This window comes from Coturnix japonica, chromosome 3 (genome assembly GCF_054131305.1).
Source record: "Coturnix japonica strain WE chromosome 3, WE-NBRP24, whole genome shotgun sequence".
Taxonomy (NCBI): Eukaryota; Metazoa; Chordata; class Aves; order Galliformes; family Phasianidae; genus Coturnix; species Coturnix japonica.
Window position 1 is genome coordinate 51,905,331 of NC_140665.1, and position 21,751 is coordinate 51,927,081.

General features: G+C 42.2%; 1 protein-coding gene across 11 annotated transcripts in view; it reads left to right on the forward strand.

Annotated features, from left to right (window-relative positions):
* NHSL1 (NHS like 1) overlaps window positions 1-21,751 on the forward strand; it is a 150,728-nt gene that overhangs the window by 45,795 nt on the left and 83,182 nt on the right. For 4 of the 11 annotated variants that reach the window (XM_085541594.1, XM_085541597.1, XM_015858393.3 and 1 more), the window contains exon 1: window positions 16,004-16,949. The exons of the other annotated variants lie outside the window; for them this stretch is intronic. In XM_085541594.1, coding sequence (XP_085397720.1) covers window positions 16,745-16,949 — 205 coding nt within the window. In that variant the 5' untranslated portion in view covers window positions 16,004-16,744. Of the gene's footprint in view, window positions 1-16,003; window positions 16,950-21,751 lie in introns of those variants that run through there. 11 annotated transcript variants of the gene reach the window in all.

Sequence of the window (21,751 nt, forward strand, 5' to 3'; positions counted from 1 at the left end):
AATTATTCTATATTTAGAAGGGAGCAATTACATATAGCAGGAGTAACCAAGGATTTTTTTATTACAGTAGTTTAGCATTTGTCATTATGCAGATGAAGGCTGCACTTTAGTTCATGGATGAAAACTAAACACCTTTTTGTGTGCGTAAAAGCCAAGTCAGAGTCCAGGAGAACAGATTCAAACTGAAGTACATGTCCTTTTGATTTCATAACACGTTTTAAATCAAGCATGAACAACAACAGAGAATGCAGCTGAGTAACTTAATGCAAAAAATGGTTGGGAGAACCACTGTAAGGGAGCGAACAATAAAACCACGCAGAGGCTCTAACTCCTTGTTTTTTAAACAATGCCAGTGAAGCAGGTCTTCACAGTTCAGATTTACAAAACAAATTAGTCGAATTAGTTTTAGTGTTCTCACACTTGGTTGCTCCAGATGGGGGAAATTTATTGATTAGAATCATAGAATCACAAGGTTGGAAAGGACCTACAAGATCATCTAGTCCAACTGTCCTCCCTTTACCATACCTGATTGAAGTGTATGTTGGGGTGTTTGTAAAAGTAGGATTGGAAGCTTTGTGTGCAGCATCTCCTTTTGGATGAATTTTGGTTAGCAGCAGGTCTTCACATACTGAGTAGATTTTAATAGCGTACAGTAAATAAAAGGAATGGAAAGTGTGTATGTATAAATAGATATAAGCAGATATCTGATTGAAATAATTCCCTGCAGTGAGAAGGTGCCAACTGAATACACTCTAGTCTTGCACCTTAATTTTTGTATGTGTGTCTTGTATAGAGCAGTATGAACCTTTAATGGAATGATCTGGCCATTGATTCCCTTTATATTGATTCAAACAATTTTGTAGAGCTTTGTATCAATCGCAAGGATAGCGAGCAGTCGGTTACATTGTCTTAGCAGCAGTTAAAGCATTTCCTTTAATAATAGTAAAAGTGTGCAATTGTACATTTGTTATCTGTTGCTAATAACTCTTCTGCTGTATGTTTTGACTTGGAGTGAACTTGAATTTTTGGGTTTTGATTTTAGAGTCTCAAAATATTTCACCCCACCTCCCTTAATTCTTCCATAAGGAGATTTTCATGTATATGTGACTTTTAGCTGGCTTAGATCACTGTATACACAAAGGCTTTATATTAGGAAATTACTAGTTTTTCTTTTTAATTAATTTCTTTACATCAGAATTAATGCAATACTTGCAGGAGTTTTCATTACTGTGTGTGTTTCTGAGGAGGATGTTATATGGCTGTGTAATTCAGTATATTCATGACCTTGACAGTCTCAGGCCCATCTCAGACCAGATACTGGTGAGAGGAGGTGGCGGGAATGAAGGGCGAGCACCATGGTTGCAGCGATGCCAACAAGGAAGATGACTTCTTCCCCATGGTGGGAGGGGAGGCTGGGCTGGCCTCTGTGCTGTGAGGCTGGCCTTTGCCAGGAGAGGTTTTTGCTTCCCACCTGTAGGCCATCAGTGGATCCTGTGTTTTTACCACACTGTATCCAAATTTAAACAGCCTGAAGTTCCTTGAGCCCATCATTTGGTAAGAGGACAAACTATTTTTACACGCAGAGTGTAAGGCCAAAACTGCACAATCCAAAAATATTACAAGAAAGTGTTGGTATGTGTAAAAAAAAAAACATACATACAACCGTGCTAATATTAATGCATTTATGTGGGAAGTTGCTCTTAAGAAAGAGTTCATATTGCACTGAGTTCAGGTTTAAATAATGAACTCCAAGATTCTCCAGTTACTGATGAGTTTCTTATATAGTGCTGTTGTGGTTTTTGGAAGGAAAACAGGAGTGACTTCATTTGAATCAAGGGCTATGGCTTTTTTCCACTGTCTCCTGTAACTGTCTGAGAGAAACACATGTACTTGGTATGCCTTCCCAAAACTACTGAGCATCCATGGTTACAAAGTCCTCATTGAAATGTGGCAGTCCTTTACAAGTAACTACAAATGAGAAATGAATCACCAAGCTTAGATAAACTTATGCTCTGCTCGACAACGCTTTCTCTTTAGCGTGGCAAATGTAAAAAATAAGAATTCAGCAGCCTGTCTGGTTTACGGTTTCTAGGAGTTTTTTAGGCTTTCGTCACCAGGATTTTGTTCATTTTAGTTACATGAACTTCCCCGAAAGAGAATAAATTGGCAGTGTACTGCTATGTTAGCACAGCCACACTTACCAGCACTTCCGCTGTTTGCAATAGCAATACTTTTCCTTACTTGCCCTGTAGAAAACATGCCAGTAACATAAATGGTTGCCTCCAAGAGGAGCAACAGATGAGGAAGAATGGTGAAGGAAGGACAGAAGAAATGGTGTAGCAGGGATGCTAGTTTGACCACAGAGCAAAAATCCTGGTATTTAGCAAGAAGAGGATGGGAGCCTTGCAGAGATGAATGGGAGGTAAAATGGAGACTTAGCTTGGGGGGTTTTCTGCAAAAAGGCTGGTGCTTTTGGGAGGAGGGTTTTCCATCTGGTCCTGCGTTACCATGTTGTCAGCTACTCTGTGTGTGAAGGAGATGTATGATTTATAAAAGACCCAAAAAATTGCCACTGGATCCTTCGTATGCAGATGCAGTCTGCAGTGCCTGTTGGGCCTGGGCAGGTGGCTCTAGGTGGCCCTGCTTGAGGAGGGCTTGGCTTGGTGGCCTTTCCTGTAAATGCCAGGGTTGACAGATCTTCAGGGTGCTGCCACAAGCTCATATGTATTGTATAGGACTTGGTAGGCTGGCTGAAATATTTTGGCAGGAGGTAGGGTTGGTGCTGATGCCGGGCTTGCAGATCTTCCCCTTACTGAAGGTCCATGCTGTTTGGAGAACATGCTGCTGGCTGACCTGGTGGCTGGTGATGTGAGCCAACATGCTTGGCATTGCTGTAAATCCACTTCTGGACAGGGGCTTGCTCACAGCCCCAGTGGGACAATGCAACTGGGCAGCATCTTCCCTAGCCTGTAATGGCTAGGGAATTTGCACCCAGGAGCACTGTGAGTGCACTGTGGTGAGTGGGTTTTCCCTGCAAATTTGCCCCAGATCATGTGCAAGTAGAGTTGGGCTGCTCCATAGAGGCAGAGCTAGAACTGTTTTGCCGAGAATTTAGAAGGCAGAGTATAATAAAAAACAGGCTGTGAAATGACATCATTCTTTGCTGTTTCATAAGCATGTGCTGCGTGTGTGGACAGTGCACAGATGTTTCGCTTTGATAACTTGCTTTGTATGTTTACAGCCGCAGAACGTCAGTAATTAAAGAGGTTGGCTCTATTTTGAACTTCACGAGATCCTCTGTAAGCAGGTATCGGATGCTGAGTTACATCTCTGAAATGTTTATGGTGTTTTAGTCAGAAAAATTCACTACTTTAACATTGACTATTTTTTTTTCCTTTTTAAATTTGAAAATCATTTCCAGATGTTATTTTCACCGTGATGAAGACCTCTGATGTTTTCCTTTTCTTTCTTTTCTTTTTCTTCTAAGCATAATACATGTAGAGGTGTTTTGGTTTTGTCCTCTTGTTAGAAAGTCAGAGCAGTACATTTTGAATGCAAAAAGAAAAAGAAGAAATCTCTGGAGAATTTTCTAATGGTTTGTCTTAGTTTATTCTTGTATTTCAGACTAGAATTCTATTGTGTCTAAGAGCAGAATTGATATCTGCTGCATAAATCTGTTGATTACTGGAGAACAGCCTTGCTAAATTAATGTAACACATGCCATAGGTTTCTCCCTTTTATGGTCTCAGTTAGAAATAGTTTCCTAGCTCTAGTATGGTTTAGTGCCTGTATTCTTCTTTTAAGTAGACATTCAACATGTGTGTGTCTGCTTTAACAAAGGGCTAACAAGCCATAGATCAAATAAAAAGATCATTTTTCAGTTTGATCATATAATCCTACTAAACTGAGTTTATTTTTTCTTGTGTGTGTTTTCTCTTATTTCCTAAAGTTCCTGTTCTTTAATATTATCCCCGAGTTTCCTGAGAGCCTCCTGATCAAACGACCAGGACGCTATTTTAGTCTTTTATGTTGATGATACAGAAATGCCATAAATCAAGAAGGACGAATGAAGCAGTAACATAAATACAGGAGATGGTAGCTGTAGCAGGCTGCTTCAGCAGCGGACCAACTGTGATTTAGAGGACAGCAGAGATTTCTTCTTCACAGGAGATTTGTATTTCAGACCAGTGAAAGAGATCAATAAACGTGAAGAATTTGTTTTATATCATGTGAAGAAGGCTGAACAGAGTTATTAAAAAAACCAAACCAGCTGTTAAAGCAAGTCCTCTCGTCCCCCCACCCCATACACAAAGTAAGACAAAAAATGGTGGTCAAATATCTCAAACTATTTGTAAAATCTTGTCCATTCAAAGAAGCTTTAAGACTTGTGTGGGTGAGGGAAATACTCAGCCTCTTTCATCCCCAACTTCTTGGTGGATTGTGGTGTCCAGCCTTGGGCAATAGGTCATCTCCATCTTTGTGATGGAAACATCAGCTCTCATTCTGCTGATGATTTTTTTCAGATCCCTGGCAGTAAGTTCCTGTGTCATCAAGCACTCTCAGCATTCTCTTTTCTGCATGCCAGTACAATGCAGTGTTTGTAATGTTCTCTAAAGTATTCTTTATTTCTAGTTCTAAAATATTAGCAAGTTCCAAAGTACTGTGATAAGTTTTTAGTAACAGACTCTTCTGCATTACACACCATATCTTATATCAGCTGCCTATTTGTTGGATCATAAAAGCAGAAAAAGCAATTTGGGTTGAGCACTCGTGTTTTCAAGGCACGTCTATCACTTGATGTCTTAGTTTATTAAATTTCAATGAAAACATTTTTTGTATACTTTAATCAGTCATTATTTATGCTTCTTCTTTCTCACCTCTCAATATTGTGGCTTACTTTTCTCTAAGAAAGGATCTTCATGGAAGGAAAAATATGTCAGATGATAACAGAAATAGAACTGAATATTGGTGGCTGAATATTGGTAGGTGTGCTTATTTATATTTATATCCAAAGTGTTCAATATCTGTTTGGGCCACTCTTGCATTTTTCTGAGAATAAATGCAACTTTTGAGACAGATGTACCAACTCAATAGTGGCCCGAAAGTGGGAAATACAGACAAGAACGTTTCTTGTGGTTTCATATTTCACACCGTGCAATATAGAAATTAGTTACGAATTTAGTGGTGAACTGGCTTTAGAAGAGGCAGTGATTGAATTTTTGGTCTCATGACTTTGGCCTGAATTTATTACTGATGCATAGAAAAGGAAGCAAGATGGAGGAGGACTGTTGAATTATAAATCTTGTGACCGTAATTGATTGTAAGGTGGAGGTACCCATCCAGAGCTGTGTTCTCACATTTGCACACACCCAGCTTAGTGTGGAGAAACTGTTGCTGCTTCTCTTCTGATGCTTTGGATCTTACAGTATTTTTGTTAATACTCTTGTTCTATCTAGTTTAAAGTGAGCAGTTACTTAGTAAACCTCTTTCTTTAGCAAGGGTGTGTACCCCATTATCCAATAATGAATAGCCTGTGTTTTTCTTGTTTCCACCCTGATGGGGCATCTCCCTGACAGGAGTGACACTGAAATCGCTGTCAGTTGAAATGACTGAATGCAAACACTCAGCACCCTCCCCGGGAAAGCATCCCGTATCTTGGTACAACAGCATTCCTGCAGCCTAACTGCTGCCACTGTGCAACAGCTTGGCTAAGGCCTTCCCACCTGTGGAAGCGTGCTTAACCAAAGCATTTGGGAGCTTACTTTAAAAAGTCACAAGCCATGAAAATAGAAAGGTTTTTTTTCTATAAATATATATTTTTAATATATCTCTTGAGGTTTGAACTTCTGTGATGTGTTTAGGTTGTGTGATTTTCCTCTCATCCCTCAAACGAAGCTGAGACTTTTTCTGTTTCTCTGAAGATAAAAGACAAGAATCTTGTCCAGATCTGTAATTCTCAAGGACGGGGCTCTGTGGGAAGAAGCAGCACAAATATGTTTCACCCTGGGTTTTGCAGAACTTGGCAGCTGTATAGAAGGCGGGAGGCAGACAATGAACGTGCAGGGTGTTTTCCCCCCACACGCAGAGCAGCAGCCTGGTTGCTGCGTGGTACTTTGCCTGTCTCTGTGCAGTTCCCACTTGCTTATCCCAGGAAGCAGTGTGTGGAGCTGGCACAATTATGTGGAAAATGTTTGATGAGGTTAGAGAGAGTTTCTCATGTATGAACGTGTGGCTCTGAGTAACAGTGTCCATCACCTGAGAAGAAAGCAGTCATTATGGAGAGGCCGTGGGATGAGAGAAGATAGGAAGGAGGCCTGCCTTCCTGCCAGGAGACTGCTGACCTAGTTCTACAGGCAGAACCTGTAGGGCAGCCACTGAGGAACCTCTGCTGAAGACATGCAAAGGCAGCAGCCCTCTGCAAGCTCAAAGTGAGTTGGTGGTGACTGGAATATGAGCATCTGGGCCTGCCAGTGGACCTGCTGCTAATGGCAAGGAGAGGGTTTCAGAAGGCATCTAAAGCTGCCACAGAAGAGATGTGTGTCTCTGCATATGTGTGTGCACAAGCAGCAGCGGCTCCTTTCCATCAGGGCTGGAGGGTCAAGAGGACACCTGGATTCAGCTCCACTACTGGCAATCACTCATCCTTTTTTTCTTTTCTCTCCATCACAGAAATGTGTTTTCTCCCTGTTTTGTATCTGCTTTGTGCAGTAAGCTCTGGAGGTGCAATCCCCAGTCCGAGGCAGGGAAAAGAAAGTGTTGAAAGCCAAGCAGCAGGCAACAACATTGCCAAGAGAGCCTACAGTTAAATATTTGTAAAGGAAATAAAGTTCCCTGGAATGAGAGTGGAAACACATTTCCGCTTAATTTCAGCAGGTTGCCCTAACGAATTGTAATGTCTGTTTGGCTGGCAATGTAGAAGTAACCCATGAACAAAAAGTTTACATCGGAAGATGGCTCTCTTAAACTATTTGCCTTGGCTTGGTCCTCCCCTGAACTGAGGAGAACATAATGATGTGTTTTCCTCTCTTGGTCCCTCTCTTGGCTAGTTGCTGAAATGCCGTGTGTGTGTGTGTGTTAAAAATTGTCTGCACCCAGTAATGAACTTCCTGTGATCTCAGATGCCATATTCCTTTTAGCACTGTGACAGTGTCATTCAGAGTGTATCAAGTGACTTGAGGTTTTTTTAGTGACATCATTCAGATAAACACTCTGAGTGCTCTCTTAATCCTGCTTTTACTCCACTATGAAGCTGTTTTTTATTTGTTCCTTGTTTTTTTTTTCCTGTCAGACACTACAGGCATCCTTTTCCCACACCCAGTGAAAATAAAGAACCATGTAAGAAGAAAAAAGAGAGAAATAAGATTTCACCTCGCCCCCACAAACACATTTTCCATTGAAGAGTTTCTTTGAAAGCCAATGCTTTTGTTGAAGTTCCAGGAAAAAGCTGCTCCCACCACCTTCTCCTCATCAGTGCCTGGGATTGTCCAGAAGGGAACTTTTATTTTCTTGAGAACAAAAAGAAAAGGCATGGTGTTACAGCCACACCTGGGGGCAGCTCCCACTGAATACCTGAGTGGGGAGGGGGCTGCAAGCAATTTCTGGACTGTTGCTTTTCTAGGGATAACTCACAGTGTATCTAAAAGCAGGTCAGAATGTGGGAGCCTTAAAGGAGCTGCCCAGGCTGTTTGTTTTGTTGTTTCATATATAGCTTTAAAGCGGCTAAAACTGTGTTTTATCTCTTATGGTTACCCATTCAGTGATAAAAGTTTCTGGCAAGTACAATGTACTGTAGCCAAGTTGTGTTTATTTATTTATTTGTTTGCTTGTTTCAGTGAGGTGATCTCTAGAGCATTCAGTCTGTTGCCTTTTCCTGGCCCTAAACTAAACAGAATAGCCCTGGATTGGGTAAACAGCACAGCTCCTAATATATGAAGGTCTTTTGTTAAGCAGAGAAATATTAACTAAGCTGAGAGTTCCTGAAAGTGGGTGGTTTCTCCTACCAAGCTCAGTAATTGTCCTAATGAGAAAACAATACTGTCTGTGAGGAAAGATTGAAAGTGTATTCCAACATCTGTTTGTCTAAGCTTGGGAAAAGGTGCTATTGGATGAGAAGAGCAAATCCTGCTCTGGCCATGCTCATACTTGAAGGAAATTCTGTAAGTGCCAGCAAATGCCAGGATGTCTTTCATGAAGCTAATTTTAATTTATTTTTAGACTAGATTAATAGTTACTGCAATATTTGCCTTGCACATTTTTAATAGAATGCTTTAAAAAATTGTTCAACGTGATCTCTTCAGTGTAATTGTGCTCTCATATGATGTCTTTGGTGAGAATGAAGTAGTACAGTTTTACCCAGAATTGTTTGGAAGACACCAGTGTGAAATGCAGAGATGACTCACAATGCCTTGGAGGAAGGAGAGTTAGCAATTAACCACATAGCATGCTATTATCTCTGTGCCAAAGCTGGCTGAGAAAGCTGGTGTGTTTTCCACTTTGGAATTTCAGGGGAAAAAAATCTTGTAGAGAAATACTGTCTCTTTAAGCAATCTCGATAATCTTGACAACCTAATGAGTTCAGAACAAGTAGTAGAGGAGGCATGTGAGTCAAAAAAAATGTGGTGGTTCCCATCTAGAAATCACTGTTCTTTTTATTTGATGAATAAATGCATATAAAACATACTCCTTATTTGCCAGTGTGCTCCTCTGGATGAGTAAAATTGGTTGCATAACAAGAATGTGGTGTGTGTGATAGAGCGTGTGATTAGATAATAAGTATTTCTGCATAAATTTCTTTTGTATGTAATCTCATATGTCTGTTCTCTTATTTCTTTAGGAATATCTATATGGGCATCTGTTTCTACTACTGGTAGTTTGCCAGATGCCTGTAAATAAGAGATCCTTATTGCAAGTTAAATAATAAGTAACTTCTCATCATTTGTTTTCTGTTTGAGTTTAGATCAGTGGAGCTTGTATTGGTGAGTTTGCAGGCAGAACTGGGAGGATGCACAGATTCAATCTTTATTTTATTTCTTTACAGTAAAAAACTGTCCTCTCCAAGACCTACACTGAATATGTGATTTTGATGTTTTATTTAAATTAGCTTGATGCTTTTTTCTTTTGCGTCTGATGGCTTTGACTTCTGCCTACAAGGAGAACACAGAAAGAAAGAAGTTAGCTTCCATGTTGGGTCCTCTTCCTCACTTCCTGCAAAGACATGTAAATATATTGCTGTTGTGATACGCTGCTCTGGGACCTGGGATGGTTTCCATGCATGCTCTGGGATATCCTGCTGCACCACTTCTTCCTGTGACAGCATGCAAACTCAGGTAATACACTTGAGCTTCTGTCCTTGTTTCTAAAAGGTGAAAGACCTCACAACATGCTGGATTTGGCACAAGGACTGCAGCTGAGCCTGTTGTCTTACCTCATTTAGTAAAAAAGAAGCAAAGTATATAGGTAGGAATAGTATTTTATCATTGGTTGTAGAAGGCATGCTGAAGGAGGTTAATGATGCGTCAGAATTGATACTTGGCTTCCAAGGCACCTAAAGAGGGAGGTTCTGAAGAACTTGTGCGATGAAGAACCTGAAGTTGCTTTCAGGCCAGTACGGTATTGCAAGCAGATGGCATTGTGGGCAGAAAAAAAGCCCTAGGAGAACACGAAGCATGTAATTTAATCCACTGGTTAATAGTGAAATGTCAGAGAGGCTTCATTTGAAAACGAGTATCAAAGCATGAAACTTTGCCAGGGTGTAACTTCCCGAAGCAGCCAGCAGGGATTGGAAATAGCTTTGAGAAGTCGGTAATTCTTCTTTCCTCCTTGGGAGAAGCTAATTTGGGATGTCAGTATTGTGGCAGATATCTTCTGTGCTCTCAACAGGTTAGAATCTGATGAACAAACATTTTTGTACACCTGTAATTTCAATAATACATTATTTCTCTCTCACTTTGTACCCCTCCCACCCTGTATTTCACTCAGGGCAATGCTAGAGGATGCACTTCCTTCAGATTTGTGAACAAGATGCAAAGTGAAAAACCCACAATTTGGATATCCCTGCCCAGAAAGGGGCAACAATGTAAGAATTGCCACTATTTAACCCCATCTAGACAGCTATTCTGCTGAGGCTTTTTATTTCACACACCAGCAGTCGAGTGGTGTCTTAACGTTACTTCTGCTGCTAGTGTGAATGTCCTGATTTATCTGTATCCTCTTCTACTGAGGATTACTCAGGGTTTTCATTTTCCCTTCTGTCCTCACCTTCTTTTGTCAGCTGATGAATAGGCGCTCATCCTGTGTGTTGGTATGTTTTATATACTGCCCACTTGGGAGTACCCATAGCCCTGCAAGAGTAACTTTACCTACCTGGTTCTTGTTCCACCTGGAAACTACTATGGACACAGGGAAATATTAAAGCGTTTCAGGGTTGCAAAAGAAAAGTTGAGTTGGTTCCAGGTCTGGATGCAGCAGAAGGCAAAATGGCAGGGGGGAATTTTTCTCGTTTGTCACAGTTGGTGCTCGTGCTGAATACATAGATGTGCACATATGGAATGAGCACATACGCAGACACTCCATATAGAGAGAGTGCATGCAGAGGCCATATGCTATTTTAGAAGTTTTCTCGTGCGTTTTTATCAAGCTTTTAACAGGGCTGTTTTAATGGGAATTACATTGAACTATGTGTGTAGGGTAGTAATTGAGACACAAACTTCATGTTTTTCTCCTTGCTGTCTGCATGTCAGCAACATTCCTTGTGCTCATCCCCCGCCTAGAAATGAATTTCTTTTAACCTAGAGGCTGTTGGGGGAAGAAAAGGGATTGCAGCATTCCTCTGGGCGTGGCGGGGCTGGGTTGCATTTACAAATTCTCTCCAGAGTTGCAACACTTCCTCTGTGCTTACCAGGCTAAGCAGGCGTGCAAATGCCCTGAAAGGGCACAACAGCCATCCTGCACCTGGGTGTAAAAGTGAACTGCTTTTTTGGTGTGGAAGACCTCAAGTCTGCCCATGCATCTCACTGGCTTCCCTCCCTCCCCCCCCCACCCCCTTTTTTTGTGGTTCTGTTATCTATAAAAATTAAAAACAATGGGATTTGTGTGTGTTAATTACTTTATATTAACCAGCAGAGGGCTTTTCTACGTCAAAGCCAACATACATGTCCTCTCTTCTGTTTCCCTGATGTTCCCTTAATCAAAGAAGTGGGAAATAAAGACCTTGATTTAATTGTCCAGTATACCTTCTTGCTAGCATAATGGCTCTTAATAATATGTTAATAAGTGGGGGGTTTTTATACAGGTTTTTTGTTTCTTTGATTGATTTTTAAGTAGCTCCCAGTTGTTTTTAATTAGGCTGTCAGCATTTCCACATGAAACTTGGATAACCTCTTACAAGTTTCTTGTGCTTCATCAAAACCTCTCTCAGTTTCTCATGTAACTGGAAGCTTCAAGGCTTCATGTGCATATCCAGGTATTAAAGTTGATCTGAGCCCTTTTCTGGTGTGAAAATGGTGTATGCTGAGTAAGGCAGTAGAGGGTAAACGTCTCACAGTTTAGTTTAAAACAGTGCAAGTTGTATTTATAAGTTCAGAAGTGGTTTTAGTGTATGCATTCACAGCAGTGTTTGGGAGAGCTAAGTAAACAGAGGCAGAGAGAAATATAGGTGACACAGGAAGATTTTATACAAGGACACAACTTTCTTGGGGGTCAGGAGCACAAAAAGCAGCTTTAGGGTGGTTTGATTCGGTGTATCCTTAGGGTGAGTGAGGACAGCAGCCTGGGGACTGGCTGCAGGGCTGTGCATGTGACTTTGTGTTGATGAGAACTGTTATTGATCACCTTTTGAGACTCAACGAGCAGCTGAATGGCTGGGAAAAAAATGAAATAAAATCTTCAGGCAGAAAACATAATCCCTCCTTAAAAATGCAATACTTAAGATAGTTAATCTTCATGGACTGTCAGCACTTGGGATTTATCGGCTAGCAGTTGTGAGTGGGCTCAGGCAGCCAAGCTGCGACTTGGGAGAGGGAGTGACCCTGTGGTTGGGATTGTTTGATGTTTTGCTTTTGAGAGAGATTTTGTGTTGTGAAACCAGAGCTCGGGGCGGCTCTGAGCTGAAGCGGAGGCAGCGGCCCCAGGCAGAACGAGAGCTTTTGGTTGGGCGATTTTTGTTTAGTGGCTAGCCGTGCCTGAGTCGAAAAGCACTGAAATTGTTAATTGCATTTTAAGCAGAGATAACGCCGGCTTTGTCTAAATAAATTGCTAAAAGCTAGATCACGTTTCCTCACCTTCAACGGTGAAGCAGCGCCTTGCTGCCTGCTGCTGCCACCTGGCGGCTGCCTGCTCCCAGCCCCGGGCTGAGGTCCGGGGGAGCTCCTACTTACTTACGGTATAAGTGTATACACACACATATATACACTTTTTAAGAAAATGGCAAAATTGGTAGCAAAAGATAAACTACGTTTTGATTTGTAATTCTGCCCTTCAAAGGCCCCATAGTAGTTATGACAAAGGCGTAGCTCTCAGTGTGAGATGGGGCTGAAGTAGGTCACGAGGCCAATCACCAGGAGACCTACTTTTTTCTCGTAGCTTTGCTACTTATCCTTTCTGCAATCTGGGGCAAGTAATTTGATTTTGTTCTTTTTTCTTTCTGTACTCTTTCCCACCCTCACCCCTCCCTCTTCTGGCCCATTCTGATTGGAAGGGAGAGTTTCTTGCTCTCTGCTTTGTACAGAAAGGGCCAGCATCTTAACCAGATGGTTCAGATCCTGTTGTAATGCTCTGTCTCTGTAGATGTAACTTAGGAATATGGATTACTCTGTGGGTTTGTGCTGTGACCGCATTATAGGGTGTCTACGAGAGCAGGTATGCTCTAGATGAAGGCCTCTGATGTAGGTCAGATTCAGGCTTCCTGTAGCCAAGCTCCCCAACATCTCTGCCTAGAGATGATCAGCAGTGCTGGGGAGAGGTGATCATGCATGGGTGATGTGGTGGCACTGGAGCCTCTTTCAGAGAGGTGGAGTCACCCTACGCCCTGTAGCATCCACAGCCAGAGCTGTGTGGTGAGCAGTTGAGTCTACGGGCTTTCAGCAAGATTTTGTCTGTGCTTATTCTGAGCGGGTTTATGACCAATAATAATGACTGATCATGACAGATAACAATTCGTTGATATCACCTTAAGGAAAACACCCTGGAAGCCTCAGCAGGAGGTGCCCTCTTGGTGACTGGCACAGTTGCTACTCCAGAAAGCTGCATTGTGAATCACTGCTGTTGCCGTCTGGTTGAGTCATCATAAATGATAGACTAGGAAATGTAAAAATTAAATTAACGCATGAACTGTGCCAAAAACCACAGCCCAGCTGAAAACAGAGCACTTCTGCGGTGTTTGGGTTGGTGGTAGTTGGTTGTGGGGTGGTTTTTTTTCTGTACTGAAGGAATTTTACACCAAACCAAAACCTTTTCCTTGCTTTTCCATGTGACTTTTACTTCTTTTTTTGGCTGGCCTTAGGGAAGCATGGTGGCTGTGAGCCATTAGATGTGTTTGCTTAACAACTTTTAGAGAATCCTCTGAAGAACAGCTTTGTGATAAATGCTGAAACTCCTGTTAATATACACATACCTGCTTTTGTTTGTCTTTAAAAAAAAATTAGGGGGAGGGCTAACTTAGATTTCTAGAATTTTATATTTCTGCTTTGAGCTCTAGTTTTTCTCTTCTGTGTCTGCTTCACAGTCTTTCCTAAGATGGTTTTGTATTAAGTTAGTCAGAAATAATGCCTTCGTCTTTAATTGCATAGCCTGGGAAATATGAAACCTATTTAAAAGTACGACAACTTCGTTAGGGAGAAAATAGTCAAAGCTTATTGGATGTGTATCTTGTATCTCTCAAAGCTCTTTACAAAGGGTATTACAAAATCAAATAGAATCCAAAGCGTGTAAGTTTTTGACTCATAAGACCTTGTGCTTAGCTACTGATTAAAGCATGGATTAACCTGTAATTCCATTTGTGTTAACGACTATATATTGTTTTTCAAACAGTTAATACTGTTCCTCTTGATCTTGGGAAATTTACTTTGATCCAACTTTGTGAGCATGTATGTTGATTCTGAGCTTCTCATCACCTGCAGATAAAAATACATTCTGTGCTAATAACAGTATCCCAATCTTTTCCTGCAATGAAATGTAATAAGGCCAAACATTGAACAAAGTGTCGCACCAATTTGTATTTACAGTAACAGTAGCATAGTGATGGTCTACCACCTAAAGCAATGTTTTATCCCTCACCTCATTGGAGTTGTGACTCAGCAGCATAATATAAAGCCAGAGCTTCAGACAGGTTAGGAAAATTCTTAAAACCAAATTGCTGCCAAGACTCCAGGCAGATCTGTGGGATTTATTCTGGTATTTTGGGTTAACCTGAATGTTGCTTTGTCTAATCTGCTCCTAAGAGGCACAGTGAAGAGGGGATGGATGTCTGTGATCCTGCATCTCCTGCCAGGTTTTTATATGTCTGGGTTTGTATAATTCAGACAATAATAGCTGTGGTGGTTAGCAGTTCCCTGTCTGTTACACTACAGGCAATTTCAATGATTGCTTTTTCTCAAAAGAAACAGCCAGTAAGTTGACTTAAAACACGTTATTTGATTTTTACATGAAATCCTGCCTGTTTGATCACAGACTGTCTTAAAGTGGATATTCTAGTGGTTGAATGTCTCAACCACATTCTCAAGTTCTCCTGTTAAGCTAAAAGTCTCAAGAGTAACATCAAAAGAATTCCTTCTCCAAAACTCTACCCAACTCTCTTGTCTCATCAAGAAATGTAAATAAATAAACGAACAAACAAACAACAGAAGAGGTGTATTTCTAAGAAGAAAAACTCAGCAATGATGTAGCGAGAAGAGCAGTTGTTAACAAACAGTATGTGTTCCCATTTCCCCACCCGCTCAGTCCCACTACACCATCACTTTGGGGAGTGGTGGAAGACCACTGTACGTACATATACATTACTTCACCAGACGAGCTCAATTTAAATGCAGCCTATTAAATTATTTACAGAAGACAGTTGGCCAACCCATTGTACTGTGTTGTAGGAGCCAAAGGTCACTTTGGTGTGCCTGGTTGATTCATAGGGTAATCTGATACACTACTTAGCTCTTTGCCTCCCAGTCAGTGGGTTAAACCTTATCCTCTTATTATGAGTCAGAGAACCATAACTTTCAGAAGAAGCCAAAGCCTTTGTTTTTAAATGATTTTTGAAGAGGCCATGCAGCATAATCCAGAGGGCCATGAGAGCATCTACTGGGGGATCAGGGCATGTTGTACAATAGCAAAAACCTGGCATGATAGTTGAAACTGTGCTCTCATTTTCTTAAGCTGACAGTTCTTGAACTAACATCATCAGGATGCTAAGCCATTCATGTTTATTCTTCAGATAGATAGCATTTTTTAGCTTAGTTTAGTTCAGTTTTATGGCTTCCCATCTACCAGCTTCTCCTTGAAATGGTTTTATTGGGTGCTTTGTGCATTCAGGTGTATTCTTTTGTGATGAGACACAGAGTTGAATGATTTTGGTGAAAAATCCCATCAATGGACCTGGTATGGGGGATATCTGGAGGCTGTGTAAAGCAGAGAGTTCCTTTAACATATTGTGTTTGACTCCCAGGCTTGGTCCCTCCAGTGGAGTTGGTGTGCAGGGCAAGGACCAGTGTTGCACCAGCTGCTGGTAGGGTCTGATTCTTTAATACCTTCGCAATGTGGAGTGCTTTTTCCAGATGCTGGTTTAAAGGGAAAGTGACAAAACGTGGCACAGCTGGGAAATCTGTCTCTGAGCAGCTGTTGCACCGGTGGGAATCTGATCTCTGCCAGTGCCTCATTGTGGTTTTTATGTTCTATGCACTTGTTTTGTTTTGCTTTTTTCCCTTTAATTTTTAAATGTTACCACTAGGAACATGGGCACAAACGTTTTCAACACTCTCTATTCAGGATGCTTGTGCAGTTTTACAAGCACCAGGATATTGTTTTCCTTCTCTCCAGATCAGCAGAGGCACACAAGTGCTTTTCTATTTCTACACTCAGAGTTCAGAAGTTTGCGCTGCCACCGAGCAGCCTGAATAAAGGAGGAGTTTTGCTCCCGTGGTTGTGCTTTTAGGAAAGCGAGCCGATCGTATTTCACTCTAATCCTAAGCGATAGCCGCCACGCAGCTTGTTGTGTTGTGAGGAGGGTCTTCCTGGAGCTCTTCCGCCAGGCTTTTCATCTCAAGATTGCGGGGCAGCCAGCATTCGGAGTGGAAGCACGGTGGGTCTGCCAGCCCTGCCTGCTGCCATGGGGTGTTGCTGACGCACCGGGGCAGTGGGTTGGATCATATGCGCTCCTACAGGGCGATGCCAGGGAGCAGAGAGGAGCTGCAGCTTCTGCTGTTGAGTGGAGAATGGAGAAAACACGTGCCTCGGCGCTATATTCTGCTCAGCCGTTACATGCTTGCCTGAGCCGCTGCAAGGTGCCACTTTCTGCTGCTTTCCAACCCCTTTGTTTTCTTTGGCAGCTCGCGAAGCGCTGTATCCAAACAGCTCCGGGGGAGCTGTGCTGGCACGGTGACCTGCCTCCACACTGGTGCTGCTGTAAGCGCAGCGAGGGCAGACCTGGATGGAAGTCACTTTGAAATTGTTTAGCTTTCCACAAAAACCCCCGAGAAAGCAGACGGGAACAGTTTCAGAAAGGTCGTTTTGGAACCAAGGCCGGTAGCTGGCTTAAAGGAAAATGAAAAAGGAGTGTGTTTCGAGATCTTTCAAACTCAAACAAAACACAGGCTCCCTCTCGCGTGCTGTAAGCTGGATAAATTTCTCCTCCTTGTCAAGGCAGACAAAGAGATTGTTTCGCAGCGATGGTGAGCTTTCCTCCATTTGCGTGCAGCAGGTAGACGAGGATGATGAGAACTGGACCTACAGGAGCCCACGCAGAAAAGGTGACTCGCTTTCTCTTTCACCCTCGTGGTCGGTGTTGGTGGTCAGCCACCCAGGTCCTACCCAGAGCCTTGAGCTGCTCACTTGGGAGCTGCAGGTGGGGTGGGAGCAGGAGGAAGAAGGCAGCACAAAAGCTGAGAAGTGGTGCTGCCTTGTCTAGTTCTTTTTCTTTTTTCTTTTTTTTTTTTTCCTCAGGTTGAAACTATGGAGGCTTATATTAATCTGGAAATAACTTTAATTTCCTGTGTAGGAAACATAAAGGTTCTGATTGTGTGGTGTGTGGGTTAAGTTTCGTTGATGTTTCTTGTGGCCAGTAGTGGCTAGTGGCAAGTCTTCTCGGCAGGTTCGGCTCTCCTCTCTCTGTGATACCATGAACTGCTTAAGACTCCTCTTGTGACATGTGGGGTGGGTCTTTGAGGATTGTCTTGTGGTCCTGCTGGAAAATTTTAAGTGTATTTTGTTTTATTAGGGTTGATTGAGAGGAGGTCAGACATGCAAAGTAAAGCTGATGTTGCGACAGTAATGGTAATTGCTCTACAGAGAAGAGGAGAAGCATCTAGGATGTGAGCTAGGCACCCCTGAAGGAACCCTGGAAATGCACAGCGTGGAGTATATCTTATCAGAAACCTTAAACAACTGTCTTTGTGTTTGTTCTGAGTTTTTCTTTGGAATAGGGATTATCAGGTACTTATCCCACCACGCCTCATACTTGCCATAAATCAGAACAAATTCAACTTTACACCTGTGACATGATGATGAATTACTGTTACCTGGGCATTTACTAGCTGGCAAACTGCAGTGTGCATACGTGTGCTTGTGTGTTTTTTAAAATACTTGATAAAATGACTTGATTGTAATTCCTCCAGTGCTGCCAGAGCACTGGCTTGTTAATGGAAAGTGTAAGGCTGACTCAATTCTGCTGTAAGGTCTCTTTTGTAAGAGAAGGCTGGTTCTTCAAGGGCATTTGAACTTCAAAGTGAGTTTTATTTCTTTTTACTTCTGGGAGCAGTTAGTAGCTATTTGACCAGAATTTTAGTTCTGAGTCAGAGTAAATTGTGGCTTTAGAAAATGGTTTGGAAGCAGGAACACTAACACAGGATGTATACACTTGAGCTTGGCTCTTAGTACACTAGGAGACGATTTTAATCTGTGCTTTGAAGGTTGTTTTTTAACTCCTTTCACTGCTGACAAACTTCTACAACAGGAGATTTCTTTTGCAGTTGGTCACTGTGTTTTTTAGTTGCTATATTTGTGCTGTGCTCTGCTTTCAAGTGGATCAGTTCTGCTGCCAATTGCTGCCTAACTTCTGTAAAGTTTCTCATGCTGCATTCCTTACCCAGAACTCATGCCACAGTGCAGAGATGGGGAAGGAAGCCTTACTGATGGATTAATGGTGTACTAATTTTTCTTAGACCGTTATTGTATGTGCGATTTACATAGAGAAACCATTGTGCAGGCTGTAGGGGGAGGGCAGAATTCCTTCTGTAATTGGGCAGCAAGATACGAAAGCTTACATGCCTTCTCCTATTGGGATGATAATACATTATTTTTGAAAGGAAGGTGGAGGGAGGTAATGATTATGAGGGGCTCATTTTCTCCATACAGTTAATATGTTACCATGTGACTTTACTTGTAAAATCTGTTCTGTGTGCTGACTGGGACACTGCTGAAGCTGACAAACTGTCTGGGGATGCCAAGGCTGAAGGGAGTTTGGTCTGTATCAGCCATATTCTCACAGCCACAAATGTTTCACCCAGTGCTGCAGGTCAGCCTCATGTGGCGTTGGAGCGGTTCGAGTGTTTGTACCTGTCTGAGTTGTCCTGGCTTTGTGTGCAAGGGCAAAAATGTCTGATAAATGAACACTTAGCTTTGCTCCATTGGACCGTTGCATTATAGCTTGCCAGCCTTTGTAAAACTGAGGGCTCCACACAGTATTGTCCTTAGCACTCAAATTAACCTGCATGGTTTGAGGCAAAAGCAGACTAGAAAAAAGTGAAGTGTGTAGGAGCCTGGGAGAGTGAATACTTCTGTATAGGAAATCAGACTGTTTGTTTTAAGACAGCTGAAAATCTATTAAAATTTCATCTGTCAAAATAATTTTGCCTCCAGTGTTTCTTGATAGAGCCTGGCAAATCACCGGTTCTTCTACTTTTTTCCTTGGCTAACTGTACCTATACAGGAAGGAGGGTTAATAGAAAAGCAATTCATTTAATTTAAGTTTCTTTCTGAGCTGTTTCTCTTCCTGTCTTTTTAAACCTCTTATTCTTCTGCCGCTTCATTGCGCTTCCCGTCTCATGTTGCATTCCCGTGAGGCTGCTAGGTGACAAGCACAAGGCAGCATGTGTTGCTTGGTATTTCACCAGCAAAATGGCTAATCTGCATTGGCTGCAGATTGAGACTTGCAAACAGTAGCGAGCAGTGATATTGGCTGGATTTGTCGATTTAAAATGAGCGAGAGAAACAAAAAGTAAATGCTAACTGCAAACATGGGGCACACCCTGACGTCCTGCTCGGCTGAACTCTGTTTGCACGGAAGGCAATTCAGGTCTGATGGTTCGTGCTTCATTGTTAAAAACCCTTAGAATAGCAGAGTGCGTTTTGGAACCCATGGCAGCAATTAGTCTTCACATCTGATCAAGCAGTTACTAAATGAGACAATGAAATTTGGTAGCAAAATAAAGGTTGGTTGTTGGATCTCACAGATCCCTCTTCCTCCTCAGCTGTCTAAGCTAAAGGACTTGAAATAAGAGTGAATTGTTACTTCTGTGCTTCTCTTCTTTAATCTGTTTTTTTTTTTGTGTGTTTCTGTTTTTCGATATGCAACTCATTAGTTTTGGGATAGCGTAATATTTCTTTATGCTGGCGAGGGTGGCATTTGTGAGGTCAAACGTCATACCTCATGTTAACTCATTTTTCACTGGAGAAACGAACAACCTGACAGGGCAGAGGTGAGCCTCAGCCAGCTCCTTACCCACAGGTTGAACTAGCATAATCACATGTGGTTGTACATGTAAAGTGAAGTCTGGAGGTGCCTCCCCATCTTGTAGAAGTCACTGAGATGTAGAATCATAAGAATGGCCTGGGTTGGAAGGGATTCAAAGGATCATCAAGTTTCAACCCTCCTGCCACAGGCAGGGCCACCAGCCTCCAGATCTGGTGCTAGACCAGGTTGCCCATGGCTCCATCCAACCTGGTCTTGAATACCTCCAGGAACAGAGCATCTGCAGCTTCACTGTACAGCCTCTGCCAGCACCTCACCTCTCTCCCTCCCCCTGACATCTAATCTAAACCTTCTGTGAGTCAGCGTGCTTCGTTGTCACTGCCTTCTGTGGCTGGTGCTGCTGAGCTGTGTCCTGTAGCTTCGTAAGGCATTTCTGTGAGCAGAGGGTAGCTCACTGTGTGAGGGATGCAAGCCTGGTGTCCCTCACAGAAAATACTCTTAAGAAGCAGGTGTAGAAGAATGGAGGCATGCTGCTGCTCCTGTTGCCAGGAATCCTCAAACTGTAGCTCACAGTGGATCTTTCCTTTAAAAAAAATACTGTATTGCAAAGTACTGATGCATTTGTTCTTTGAAACTGGATAGAAGGCATTCGAGTGCCTGAAGAATTATTTCTGGCATAAGGAAGTATATAAAAGTAATTCATGTGAACATTTTTACCCCCCAGACCTGTACTGTTACTGCTAGCATGACATAGCAAATTAACTTCAGAGATAACACGCGAGTCACGCTGTGGCAAAAATCTCACTGTGTTTACCTTGACTTGGCAGAAAGTAAGACAGGTCACATTACAGCTCCAGAACACCTCACCAAGTCTGACTCTGGTTGTCCTTCATTGTTCCTTCCAACACAAGGATAGCCCATGGGGCTGTGTGGAAGGCAGGAGTTTCCTCTGGAGTCCTGCATTCACTTGACTATGTTTATTGTGTGATTTCCTTTGCATTGTGACCCCTGTGAGGTCTGTCCACAAGTGGCAATGGGTGGAAAGGAGATTTTTACACACACACACACACACACACACACACACACACACACACTCTTTCTCCTCTCCTCCCAGCTCCTGTCTCTCCTTACTTCTCTATTTTTTACCCACTGCCACCGTTTCACTTGGTCGCTTTCCAGCCCTTCAGCACCACACAAAAGTCAAAAGACTTGGCTGCTTTTACCTCAGGCAGCTCTACCTGAAAAACTTCTTTGGACTCATTAGTCAAAGAAATTTCTTTTCTCCTGTAACTGTGGTCTTTTAAAGGCTAATTCAAACAGAGTTCAAAAGGTGGCAGCCACTAAAATTTGTCTGTCTGTTGGCCAAGTCTTAATATTAAAGTGTTTGGCATAGCTTTTTACTTATTTATTTATTTGATTTTTGCCTCCTTCCAAAACCGGTATAAACTTCAAACTTGCTTTTAATGCTGGAATTTCTTTCAATTCATGGGTAGCTCCTTGTGGGTTCAGCCCTTGGTGCCACTGTAGTGTGTCTGATGGAGGGAATTCTGTCATCCTGATGACAGCTCTGACCTTAGAAATATACAAACTGTAAATGAGCTTCCTAACCATCCACCATATAGTATTGCCTGGGAATGTCACTGTCACCAGGAAACTGAATTTCTGTAAACATAAGGATTAATTTCTTCTATCACAATAGCAATATTGGTCCAGGCCCTTCACCATCTTAGTGGCCCTCCGCTGGACTCTTTCCAAGAGATACCTGTCTTTTTTGTACTGGGGAGCCCAGAACTGGACTAACCTAAACCTCCCCTGCCTCAGTTTAAGACCATTCCCTCTTGTCCTATCTATGCCATCTGTAGT